Source organism: Zootoca vivipara, chromosome 8, assembly GCF_965207765.1.
Source record: "Zootoca vivipara chromosome 8, rZooViv2.hap1.1, whole genome shotgun sequence".
Taxonomy (NCBI): Eukaryota; Metazoa; Chordata; class Lepidosauria; order Squamata; family Lacertidae; genus Zootoca; species Zootoca vivipara.
In genome coordinates this window covers 2,441,461-2,455,322 of record NC_142591.1, presented here as the reverse complement: position 1 = coordinate 2,455,322, position 13,862 = coordinate 2,441,461, and the positions used below count along the sequence as shown (strand labels likewise).

General features: G+C 43.6%; 1 protein-coding gene across 5 annotated transcripts in view; it reads left to right on the top strand.

The window, feature by feature from the left end:
* The window catches only part of CFAP61 (cilia and flagella associated protein 61), a 107,635-nt gene extending 103,407 nt beyond the window's left edge, over positions 1 to 4,228 (top strand). For all 5 annotated transcript variants that reach the window (XM_088675918.1, XM_088675917.1, XM_035101986.3 and 2 more), the window contains one exon: positions 3,606 to 4,228. In XM_088675918.1, coding sequence (XP_088532044.1) covers positions 3,606 to 3,806 — 201 coding nt within the window. In that variant the 3' untranslated portion in view covers positions 3,807 to 4,228. The remainder of the gene's footprint in view (positions 1 to 3,605) is intronic.
* The last annotated feature ends 9,634 nt before the right edge of the window (positions 4,229 to 13,862 follow it).

The following is a 13,862-nucleotide window of genomic DNA, read 5'->3' as shown; positions in this document are numbered from 1 at the left end:
TTCTATACCTTATCCTTCAAATCCTTATAGAGCCATGAGTTCTGCACAAATGTCCACATTCATACTCACATAAATATATGTAGATGCTGACATGTTTAGACCTTATTTGCTGTTAATTTAATGATATTTAAATGTTTTAACTTTTTTATTGATAATGTCAATATTTCTTGGAAACCGCTTACAGGTTTTACTACAAGCAAGCAGAATAGGAATCAAGTAGTATATGAGTTTTGTTAAATAAATAAATATTCCCCTCCTCATTGCATCTGGATTATACCAAAAACAAAAACAAAACCTTGCAGGGGTGCAGCATTTGCAATATGCTTATTTTAACTGGAAATACCCAGCTTTTCACTGAATCATATGATTCTAAGAATGCACTATTCATATGAAGGCCCAAGCAGAAAACCCAAGGCACTCAGGCAACCCCTCCCCATTGCTCAGCATGATCAAAACTGCCCCATCCACCTTGCAGGGATACATGTGTTCAGGGCTACCAATTGAAAAGAATATTGGGGGGAAGCCCCGCCCTGCATAATCGGATCACATGACATGGCACGCTCATACCATTCGAATGGAAATGCTCATCAACTTGGGGGGGGCAGCCCCCTCAAATATTGGGGGAGCGAAGGGACCTTGGCCCCTAAGAGTTGGCTGCTATGCATGTGTCTACAGTATTCATGGCTGATCCTGTGCTTACTTTTTTTTCTCCAGTTTTGAAGCTTGCTTTTTTGCAAAACCTTTTATGTTTGTAGCCGATCCTTTAACCAATTCACCTGCTTAGTGACAGTACATTTTATCCAATTTAATTAGGATATCATTTCATAGGTAATAGCCTAGGTGATAGTATATGTATGAACAGTGCTTTTTTCTGGGGGGTTATGCATACCCCTAAACATTTTGTGAATCTTTTTTTTTTGTCCATTTACTGTATTTATTTTCCCTGATTTGAACTATAAAATGGTGATTTTCTTGAGTCAAAATGAGAGTGCCCCAAAACATTTTTAGGGGGGGGAAGCACTGTGTATGAAACTGCCAGTTGTTCTGTTTGGTCCTGTACTGCCTACTCTAGAGGTGCTCTCTGGGGCTTTGGGTAGAGGGGTATCTTTTCCTACTAACCCAAGATTCTTAAACTAGATTTTGGGATTGAGCCTGGGTCTTCTTCATGCAATGCATATGCTTTGTCTGCAAATTGTTTATCGAAATGCAGGCAACAACTTCCTGCATTTCTGTTGTGTAGAACAGTGTTTCTCAACCAGTGTGCCTCCAGATGTTTTGGGACTACAACTCCCATCATTCCTGACCACTGGTCTTGCTTGCTAGGGATTATGGGAGTTGTAGTCCCAAAACATCTGGAGGCACACTGGTTGAGAAACACTGGTGTAGAAACTGCTACCTTTAAATGATGGAGATGAAAATCATTTAGTATGGTTGGCCTTTAATGTCCCCATACTCAGCACTGGACTTAGGGCAATGAAAGTGGTTCCCCTGCCATAGGGCATTGAGCTGAGGGGGCACATCATCATCATCCCCATATTTATATGGTACTTATTGGGAAGATCCATAAAAAGGCAACTATACAAAAAAAATTATTGTGAAAATAAGAAACATTTAAAGGGGGCTGGCAAATTTTGTCCTTGCTCAGGGCACCATATGACCCAAGTCCACCCCTGCCATATTCCATTTTATGGCCTTACATTTTCTTCTTGTAACATTTGTTCTGCAAATGTAAGAGTGAAGTGCATACCGGTAGCTTTAAACTTTTGCTCATCAAACTCAGATGCAATTTTTTAAAACTTTCCTCACCCTAATTTACTTCTAGACTCCTTTCACCACAGTCCTGTTCAACATCTGCTTTACTAAGGGAGTAATTAAGTATTTGTTCCATATCCAAATAGTCTTTTATTTCCTTTCTGTTCTTGGTATTCAGTGGTCTCATTGATCTTCTTGTCATCTTCTCTTAAAATCCCTTTGCCATTTGTCTTTATGTTCTGTGCAAGATTTAATACTGCCTAACATTTAGCATTCCTGACTTTTCTACTTTGCATGCTTCCCCATGTTAAGTGATGAGCATCTGTGATAACAGCTTTATGGTTAGATTCAGTAACTTGCTGTGAGAAACAATTCAGCACCTCACAGAATCAGGTGTAAAGGACTGTATCCAAACCGAATGATGGTTCTGGTTCTCCCATAACCTGTTTCCCCTATTTTAAGACGTAGTCATAAAATAAGTCATAGCAGGATTTTTAAGCATTCAAGGAATATAAGCCATACCCCGAAAATAAGACATAGTGATAGGCGCAGCAGCGATGCCAGCCGTGACAGGAGGAGGAGGGGAAAAATAAGACACCCCCTGAAAATAAGCCATAGTGGGTTTTTTTTGAGGAAAAATAAATATAAGACGGTGTCTTATTTTTGGAGAAACACGGGTAATGCTGGAGCTTGGGACCCAGACCAAGAATTGGCTCAGTCATGCACAGTGTGAGCCATTGCAGACAAGCTTCCTCTGCCCCCATCCATCCCTCCACTATTCAGAAGGTTTAGCATGATCCTAAGGCTGACCAGAACGATCCTGGATGGGCTGTTTGCAGTTTTGTGCCCCAATTTTAGGACGCAATGGGATTTGAAGAGATTTGAATGGCAAATGGAGCAGAACCAGCCAGCTGCCAAACATAAGGTGACACTCTGTGTCTGTGAAGTTGCTGAAGCCCCTTTGAATCAAACTACCCCATGTGAATCAAATGTACCTGACCACACAGATATACATTTTTTCCCTGAGCTGTGATTAGGTGAACAGTGTTCAAGGGACCCATTTTGAAGAAAGAACTCCAATCATATCTTAAGCCATTTGTGCACTATCACTGCCATGTGTGGATGCTGTTAATGTGTGATACAGGTTGGAAGAGGAAACAAATGTGCAATTGGGGTGAGGGTAGTAGGATTTTGTTTTGGGTGCTTTGAAAAGTAGCATCAATAGTTCCCAGTCCCAAAAGAATGCAAAATCTGTATTTTGTTAGAGCGGCTGGGGAAAAGGAGAAAGGTGTTTGTGGATATTGGTTTCCCATTCACCTTATGGATTGATTTAAGTTTTGCATATCACAACACCTTTAGAATAAAATTGTTCTTTCAGAGTGTTGGTTATGTTCTTCCACTGGTACCAGACCTCCTTAAACAGTCAACTTCCTTCTGCCTACACTCTCTGTCATGGAAGTGAATACGGCATGTGTACTACTAGAGCACTTTGGGAATCAGCCAGCCAGCCTGTCTGCTAGCTTTCCAGGGAATGCTGTGAGCAGCTGCCTCTCTGTATTAGCTCTCAGGGCCTTGGGGATAAGAGAAGGTGAAAAGGAGGCTTAACAGATAGCCTCTGGCTAAAGACACAAAGCAATAAATCCCAGTTTGACTTTTGCCTTAGATTTGAATCTTCTTTCTGGTGCAGCTCTCTGCCCATTGCATGTACACAATTTATTTATTTGGGGCTTCTTCTGAAATCATTTGTGCCTTAGTTTTACTAATATGGCAGAAGAAGGTGACACCATTGTAGGCACTTTAATCAAGTTCATGATTATCTTCACACTTTTTCTTTTGCCATTTATTGCTTACAGGAAGAAGGTGTTCCTTCACTTCAAGAACTTGTTCGCCAAGTTGTGGAAGGTGAACTTGCATTATTGGAGAGACCAAAGACATATCTCAAAAGGGTCTATAAGCAAAGTGTCCACAAGGAACTGCTGGAGAAAAGCATTCTCAATTACCTGGACTATAACAATTATCACCTGCCAATGTTTGCCTGGCCAGGGATAGTTTAGGTGTGGCTGGATAAGTATGGCCATTTATAGGTAAGCCATTTATAGGTAAGCACCAGCAACTCAAATTGTAAACAAATAGGAAAACATACACCAATCTGCAAAACTAGCACATTTACAAATGTTACATAATGTTCATTCTGCAACTGTAAGGAATGGATCTTTCACTGTGGCAGCATCTACACTCTGGAACTCCCTGCCCATTGACATTAGGCATTACCTATAAATGATATGAGGGTCTTAACAAAAATTTGAGGGATGGATGGGTTGCACATCATTTTGTTCAAACTCTTCATGACTGTCCTGTGCACAAAATGAAATAATGAAATCTGTCTTATTTAAAAAGCCCACCAGGTGGAGCATAATCCTGATTTTGTTGTTTTGCAAGACTGAATTAAAAATAAAATAAACAAGTCAAGCAGTTACATGATTATAGAGTGCAATTCTTACATATTATAAGTCAAGTAGCCATTAAATAGATATTTGTAAAAGTCTTCTTTATCTGATGTGAAAATCTTCAACACCAACAACAGTTTGTCTTCATGATTATTAAAGTAACTCCATTTCATAGCACTGACTCAGCTCGGCAGTTCTGGTGCCTTTAAACCCTGTAGTCGTTTGGGCTCCTCTATGCTGGAGGCTCCTTACCAAGCAGAACCTGACAGATGGCTGGTAAGATTTGCATATTGCATTTTAGCTTTTTAATTGTTCATTCCAAATGCGAACTTTGTATCTTTCTGTTTTCCCGGACAGAAGGTACATTGTAGTGGGAGGGACTGGAGGTCAATTCTCTAATGTGCTGGCTAGTGACCCAGCAGCTGCGGGGTTAACTTCCTTTCCAAAGGCATCTCAGCAACCCTTTGACCAATTGCAGTTTGGCCTGCTAGAATTGTTTGTTACTGGTCCAGCCAATAAGAAAGAAAAATCACCCAAGGTGGGAAAGTAAAGTAAATAAAGCAAGTTGTTGAATGAAATCTGGAGAATTTCCATCTGTGCCTAGTGGTGAAAAGGAGCAGGTAGTCAGATCAGCACTGGTATATGATGTGATAAAGGGACATCATGATGGAGTAAAGGCTTTTTAAAAAGGTATCCTTTGTAATAAATATATTAGTATTTTGTATCTGTTTCATTAAAGAGGTGTTGCTAAAGATAGGAAGGATTATGTTTAATAGGTAAAGGTAAAGGGACCCCTGACCATTAGGTCCAGTCGTGACCGACTCTGGGGTTGCGCGCTCATCTCGCATTATTGGCCGAGGGAGCCGGCATATAGCTTCCAGGGCATGTGGCCAGCATGACAAAGCCGCTTCTGGCAAACCAGAGCAGCACATGGAAATGCCGCAGCACATGGAAATGCCGATTATGTTTAATAGGAATTGTCAAAGGAAGAGAACAGGTTGGGGCTTTAAGGCAAAGCGTGTCAGTACCACTTTAAACTATTTTCACTGAGCTCTGTTCTGCCAAGGAGGGTCTACAAAATCAGGAAACTTAACAGTGCAATCCTATGCATGTCTACCCAGACAGAGGCTGCATTGGGTTCAGTTGGGCTTAAGGTAAAGGTAAAGGGGCGCCTGACCGTTAGATCCAATCACAGACGACTCTGGGCTGCATCAATAGAAGTATAGCATCTAAATCTAGGGAAGTAATAGTACCACTGTATTCTGCTCTGGTCAGACCTCACCTAGAGTACTGTGTCCAGTTCTGGGCACCACAGTTCAAGAAGAATACTGACAAGCTGGAACGAGTCCAGAGGAGGGCAACCAAAATGGTCAAAGGCCTGGAAACGATGCCTTATGAGGAACGGCTTAGGGAGCTGGGAATGTTTAGCCTGGAGAAGAGAAGGTTAAGGGGTGATATGATAGCCATGTTCAAATATATAAAAGGATGTCATATAGAGGAGGGAGAAAGGTTGTTTTCTGCTGCTCCAGAGAAGTGGACACGGAGCAATGGATTCAAGCTACAAGAGAGAAGATTCCACCTAAACATTAGAAAGAACTTCCTGACAGTAAGAGCTGTTCAACAATGGAATTTGCTGCCAAGGAGTGTGGTGGAGTCTCCTTCTTTGGAGGTCTTTAAGCAGAGGCTTGACAGCCATCTGTCAGGAATGCTTTGATGGTGTTTCCTGCTTGGCAGGGGGTTGGACTGGATGGCCCTTGTGGTCTATTCCAACTCTATGATTCTATGATTCTACTGCAAAACCAGATTAAGCATAATAAAATTAAAACACAGCATTAAGAAACCAAGATCAGCCAATTCAATCTCATTTAAAAAACACACACACATTAAAATCCAAGCAGAATTAAAATGCTTTTCACTGCCAGACTTAAAGTCCTGACCCAAACAGTTTGGGGCTTTATAGGTAAGCACCAGCAACTTGAATTGTAAACAAATAGGAAAACATACACCAATCTGCAGAACTAGCACATTTACAAATGTTATATAATGTTATATAATGTTCATTCTGTAACTGTAAGGAAATTGATCTTTCACTGTGGCAGTATCTACACTCTGGAAGTCCCTGCCCACATCTCTGACATTAGGCATTTGTCTTTGTCGTACTGTTTCAGATGCCTGCTTAAAAATGTCTTTGTTTAAGCAAGCCTACCCAGATATGTCAAACTGACATATATGTTGATATGTAACTTCATTTTATAATTTATATTATTAACTGCTGGTTTTATTTCTCCTCCCCCATCGTTCTGCCCGGACACGGAGCTCCAGCGCCGAGGAGCTTCTGGCGGTTCCCTCACTGCGAGAAGCAAAGCTACAGGGAACCAGGCAGAGGGCCTTCTTGGTAGTGGCACCCGCCCTATGGAATGCCCTCCCATCAGATGTCAAAGAGATAAACAATTATCTGACATTTAGAAAACATCTGAAGGCAGCCCTGTTTAGGGAACTTTTTAATGTGTGACATTTTAATGTATTTTAATCTTTGTTGGAAGCCACCCAGAGTGGCTGGGGAAACCCAGCCGGATGGGCGGGGTACAAATTATTATTATTATTATTATTATTATTAGACTTTTGAATCTTTAAACTTTTTTTTTTACTTCCGGTTTTTACTGTTAATTTTTGTGGGAATGTTAAGGAAGGAAGGAGAGATTTATATTGTTTGATATTATTCCTCCTCACTCACGCCAGTGAGTGAACAGCAGAGCACATTCCCTTTGCAACTTATTGGAAGCAAGTTGACGAGTTGTTAAAATCCTTTAATTAAGCAATCCAGTCTGGCTTCTCCATTCTGGCTTGTTCCTGGTAAGTTTCCCCTTTATTTCCCTCTTAAAATACAGTGGTGCCTGGCAAGATGAAATAAATTCGTGCCGCGAGTCACTTTGTCTAGCAATAATTTTGTCTTGCGAAACGCGGGTTGCCACGGCAAAAAAAAAAGCCGAAAAACTTCATCTTGTGAAGCGCAGCCATTGAAAACTTTGTCTTGCGAGTCACCAAAAACATCGCAAGACAATTTCGTCTAGCGAGTTTTTCGTTGCGTGAGGCATTCGTCTTGCGAGGTTCCACTGTAATAACAACACAACACAGTCTTCTTTAAAAGTAAGAATAAAGTTTTACTCACATTCAGTTCACAGCAGTAATCTGAAGGCAGGCTTTATCTTGTGATTACAGTGAGCTACATCTCTGACTTTCTGCTTGTGAACCTATGTTGAGCCATGCACTGACTAAGAGCCAGGAGAGCGAGAGTCCAAGAGTAAGAGTAAAAGAGTAAGAGTCCAAGAGAGAGATGGTTGTGTGGCCAGCCCTTTTATCTGGTCAGCTAGCGTCATGCCCATCTACCTGGTCACACACAGAGGGAAGAAGCTCCAGAGAGCCACATTCCCCTATGTGTCCATTCTAAGCAACAGGAAAATGTTGTACTTGACTGCTCTAGTAATAATACATCCCACAATTTTAACAGACATTTTATGTAAACTGCTTAAAGGATTTTACCATTCAGCAGGATACAAATTCTGATAATGAAGCAACCTGGCTGTCACATTTTGCACCAGCTGTCAGGAATGCTTTGATGGTGTTTCCTGCTTGGCGGGGGGTTGGACTGGATGGCCCTTGTGGCCTCTTCCAACTCTATGATTCTAAGTTTCCAAATGCTCTTCAGAAGGGAAGCTCCGTATAGAGTGTGCTACAGAAATCTAGCTGGGAAATGACCAAGGTGTGCACAGTGGCCAGATCTACCTTTTATAGGAAGCTCAGCTGCTATGGAGTTTTCTTGGCAGGGATACTGGAGTAGCTTGCCAGTTCCTTCTCCAGGTGGATCACGTTTAGTCAAAACTCTCCACTATGACCTGTCCATCTTGGGTGGCCCTGCATGGCATAGCTCATAGCTTCTCTGAGTTATTCAAGCCCCTTCGCCACGACAAGGCATTGATCCATGAAGGGGTTTGTCCATGGAAGTTGAGCCCCTCAGGTCGGAAGGCGTCCAACATGCTACTGAGGAAGAGCGGAGGACAAGTACAAGTAGATTCAGAGCTGATGAAGCGGCTGGGCCAAAGCCGAAAGGACGCTCAGTTGCGGATATGCCTGGAAGCGAAAGGAAAGTCCGATGCTGTAAAGAAAAATATTGCATAGGAACCTGGAATGTAAGAACCATGAATGGAGGTAAGCTGGATGTGGTCAAAAATGAGATGACAAGAATAAATATCGACATCCTGGGCATCAGTGAACTAAAATGGAAGGGAATGGGCGAATTCAGTTCGGGTGACTATCATATCTACTACTGTGGGCAAGAATCCTGTAGTAGAAATGGAGTGGCCCTCATAGTCAACAAAAGAGTGGCTAAAGCTGTAATGGTATGCAATCTCAAAAATGACAGAATGATCTCGATACGAATCCAAGGCAGACCTTTTAACATCACAGTAATCCAAGTTTATGCACCAACTACCGGAGCTGAAGAAAGTGAAATTGACCAATTCTATGAAGACCTACAACACCTTCTAGAAATGACACCAAAGAAGGATGTTCTTCTCATTACAGGGGATTGGAATGCTAAAGTAGGGAATCAAGAGATAAAAGGAACAACTGGCAAGTTTGGCCTTAGAGTTCAAAATGAAGCAGGGCAAAGGCTAATAGAGTTCTGTCAAGAGAACAAGCTGGTCATCACAAACACACTCTTCCAACAACACAAGAGACGACTCTACACATGGATATCACCAAATGGGCAGCATCGAAATCAGATTGATTATATTCTCTGCAGCCAAAGATGGAGAAGCTCTATACAATCAGCAAAAACAAGACCTGGAGCTGACTGTAACTTAGATCATCAGCTTCTTATAGCAAAATTCCAGCTTAAACTGAAGAAAGTAGGAAAAACCACTGGGCCAGTAAGATACAATCTGAATCAAATCCCTTATGAATACACAGTGGAAGTGAGGAACAGGTTTAAGGATTTAGATTTGGTGGACAGAGTGCCTGAAGAACTATGGATGGAGGCTCGTAACATTATACAGGAGGCAGCAACGAAAACCATCCCAAGGAAAAGGAAATGCAAGAAAGCAAAATGGCTGTGCAACGAGGCCTTACAAATAGCGGAGGAGAGGAGGCAAGCAAAATGCAAGGGAGATAGGGAAACATACAGGAAACTGAATGCAGATTTCCAAAAAACAGCAAGGAGAGACAAGAGGGTCTTCTTAAATGAGCAATGCAAAGAAATAGAGGAAAACAATAGAATGGGGAAAACCAGAGATCTGTTCAAGAAAATTGGAGATATGAAAGGAACATTTCGTACAAAGATTACCATAATAAAGGACAAAAGTGGTAAGGACCTAACAGAAGCAGAAGACATCAAGAAGAGGTGGCAAGAATACACAGAGGAATTATACCAGAAAGATATGGAGGTCTCGTACACCTCAGGTAGTGTGGTTGCTGACCTTGAGCCAGACATCTTGGAGAGTGAAGTCAAATGGGCCTTAGAAAGCATTGCTAATAACAAGGCCAGTGGAAGTGATGATATTCCAGCTGAACTATTTAAAATTTTAAAAGATGATGCTGTTAAGGTGCTACACCCAATATGCCAGCAAGTTTGGAAAACTCAGCAATGGCCAGAGGATTGGAGAAGATCAGTCTACATCCCAATTCCAAAGAAGGGCAGTGCCAAAGAATGCTCCAACTACCGCACAATTGCGCTCATTTCACACGCTAGCAAGGTTATGCTTAAAATTCTACAAGGCAGGCTTAGGCAGTATGTGGACCGAGAACTCCCAGAAGTGCAAGCTGGATTTCGAAAGGGCAGAGGAACCAGAGACCAAATAGCAAACATGCGCTGGATTATGGAGAAAGCTAGAGAGTTCCAGAAAAACGTCTACTTCTGCTTCATTGACTATGCAAAAGCCTTTGACTGTGTCAACCACAGCAAACTATGGCAAGTTCTTAAAGAAATGGGAGTGCCTTATCACCTCATCTGTCTCCTGAGAAATCTCTATGTGGGACAAGAAGCTACAGTTAGAACTGGATATGGAACAACTGAGTGGTTCAAAATTGGGAAAGGAGTACGACAAGGTTGTATATTGTCTCCCTGCTTATTTAACTTATATGCAGAATTCATCATGCGAAAAGCTGGACTAGATGAATCCCAAGCCGGAATTAAGATTGCCGGAAGAAATATCAACAACCTCAGATATGCAGATGACACAACCTTGATGGCAGAAAGTGAGGAGGAATTAAAGAACCTTTTAATGAGGGTGAAAGAGGAGAGCGCAAAATATGGTCTGAAGCTCAACATCAAAAAAACCAAGATCATGGCCACTGGTCCCATCACCTCCTGGCAAATAGAAGGGGAAGAAATGGAGGCAGTGAGAGATTTTACCTTCTTGGGCTCCTTGATCACTGCAGATGGTGACAGCAGTCACGAAAGTAAAAGACACCTGCTTCTTGGGAGAAAAGCAATGACAAACCTAGACAGCATCTTAAAAAGCAGAGACATCACCTTGCCGACAAAGGTCCGTATAGTTAAAGCTATGGTTTTCCCAGTAGTGATGTATGGAAGTGAGAGCTGGACCATAAAGAAGGCTGATCGCCGAAGAATTGATGCTTTTGAATTATGGTGCTGGAGGAGACTCTTGAGAGTCCCATGGACTGCAAGAAGATCAAACCTATCCATTCTTAAGGAAATCAGCCCTGAGTGCTCCCTGGAAGGACAGATCGTGAAGCTGAGGCTCCAATACTTTGGCCACCTCATGAGAAGAGAAGAATCCTTGGAAAAGACCCTGATGTTGGGAAAGATTGAGGGCACTAGGAGAAGGGGACGACAGAGGACAAGATGGTTGGACAGTGTTCTCGAAGCTACGAACATGAGTTTGACCAAACTGCGGGAGGCAGTGGAAGACAGGAGTGCCTGGCGTGCTATGGTCCATGGGGTCACGAAGAGTCGGACACGACTAAACGACTAAACAACAACAACAACAGCTGCTATACCAGCAAGGGCAAAGCAGTTCTGGCCACAGCAGTGTGGGAATGTTCAGGGAGGCAGGAGAGGATATATTGTTTATTAATATCCTTCCTAACTTGCGCTAGGAAGTTCTATAACTTAGCAGAGTTTTACATTCCCCTTTTAAATGCACAGCGGGTAGCTGGTTGCAGGCTTGTTTAAGCCTCTCAATATTAGTGACCTGGTAAGTTCCCTTATATCTTGTTTAAAGAATATAAAGGTAGTTTACTCACATTCTGTTCACAGTTGGATCCCAGAAGGCAGACTTAGTTACAAATGTGTGCATATGGATCTACCCCACATGGGGATAATCCCAGTGACTGCAGACTAGCAATCACTGCAGCTCACATGATGAAAGGAAGATGGAGAAGAAAGGAGGAGGGCTGTGTGCTTTTTGCATTTCTTACCTGCACAGGTAAGGTCACACCCACCTCTAGTCACATGCAAGAGGAAGTATGTCCCAGTCCAGGAGGAAACAGGAAATTCCAACTGGCTGGACCAAACATCCCCTTCCATGTCTACTCTAGGAAAACAAGGAATGTTGTACTGTACTGTATTTGACTGCTACTTATGTATCACATCACACAAGCAGCCATCCACTTAGCAGAGTCTAGAGTCTCCGACTAAGGTGGAAGAGATGCCTGGGCAATACTGGAACTCTGTGTACAAAGCCTGGGCTCTGCTGCGGTCCTTCCCCATGTACTGGAATTACAGGGGCAGAGAGAGCTCTTGCAACTGCCCCTTAAGCGACAGTTTGCCAATGTAACCAGTTACCAGGGAGGGCAGATTTGGCTATATTTGGTGGGAGTAGGGCTGGGACTTGTGGGTTTCATTAAGGCAGTGATTCTAATACTTCTCTGGGCCACACTTTCAGAATAAACCCTTGCTCTTGCCACACCAAATTGTTTATTGGTAAGAAATACATTGGAAACAAAAAGAAAGTGCTTGATTTATAACACAAAACACATCTACTTTATAATATGATCTTGGGACATCCAGCTACATAAGAACTTGAATCATTCCCAAAATACAAGTTATGAACAAATCTTCTCCAGCACAAAAAATTCTTCGATTGTCCTTGAATTTTCTTGTCACGCTTGCCATCCTCTCCTACCGCACCAGTGTGGCGCCTAAGACCCAGTGGAGGTAGGCATGTCCAAGCTGCATAGGATCGGGTTGTGATAACCAGCGCCTCAACTTGGCCATCTCTCCTTGCTTCCCTGCTGCCTCCGGGCTTTCTTTCCACTACCAGCAGCTCAATGAATCCCAAAGAGCGCCCGCGCCAGCATGCAGCAAACTCCCTGCAATCTCTAGCTTGGCTTGCAGCAACCTCTCTCCCCGCCAGGCAGCTGCCTCTGCAAAGCAGAAACGAAGCTATCCTTGCAACCAGCGCGTGGCTCCGCTCCAGCTTGCCGGGTCTGGCAACGCCACCTAGATGGAGGGTTGGTGGCGCTGCTGTTTGTTTGTTTGTTTGTTTTTTGTTTGTTTGTTTTTACCAAGGCCAATGCATCGCTGCAGGCTTTTTACACCCTTGCCGCTTTCCTTCCTGCTGCTGTTTTAAAATAACAAATAATTTAAAAAATCTGCACCAGACAAGGAGGGTTCCGAAGATGTGGCACATGCCTAACAATATTCAGACGTGCGAGAAGAGAGCTTAGGAGAGGGCGGCTCAGTCATGTGTGAGAAGCTCCGGGTTGTTGTTTTTCTGGCTGAGCGCAGCGATGATCGCGCTCGGCGAAGGTGTGCTTCGCCCCGGAGGGAGGCGGCGGCGGCCCGCAGCTGTATGCTAATAGCCGCGGAGCAACGGCCTCCCTCATTAAACTGGGCGGCAGGCGAGGAAGGCGCACACAGCGCTGAGCAAATGCGCGCGGGGCGCAGGAAGGGAACACGGCGATGCAAAGGGACAAAGGGCCCCGGAAGCAGGGCGAGGAGGGGCTGGTGTGCGGGAAGCCTCGCTGCAGGCCTCTCCGACAGGGCTTCCCCCTGCCGTCGCCCCTGAACAGCCCCATCCAAACCAGGCTTCCTCGGAAGGAAGTCCGGGTAGTCAAGGCGCGCTCCTGCCGGCCACGATTTCCTGAGGTTTCTTCCAAGATCTATTGCGTGGGAAGAGTTTGGGGGGTCGGATGACACCCCAAAAGCATATGGCCCAATCCATCAGGAAACTCTCCTGCAGCAACCATGTTCTCAAAGGTCCAGCTGTTGTTGGACTTCAACTCCCATCATCCCTATCTAGCAGGACCAGTGGTCAGGGATGATGGGAGTTGTAGTCCAACAGCTGGAGCTCCAAGTTTGAGAAACCCTGAATGGGGATGGAAGGTGGCCATCCTTCTGGATGGAGCATCAGCCTGGTGCTCCTGGTGCACTTTCATCCTCTGCCCTTGATGTTGTACATAGTGCTGTAGACAGGGAGCTTCCCTATGGCATACCTGGTTTTAGAAATGAATGGCTATAATGCTAGAAACCTCACAGCCATTAGGGCAAAATAGGAGTGCTTTATTTTAAAGGAGAATATAGTGCTGGGCATAAGGAAGACCCAGCAGAATAGAGCTAACCAACAGATATAAACTATAGGAAGGGCAGAGAGGAGCTGAGGGGATTGTTCCCTACAGGAGAGAGGGCACAAAGTCAAAGAT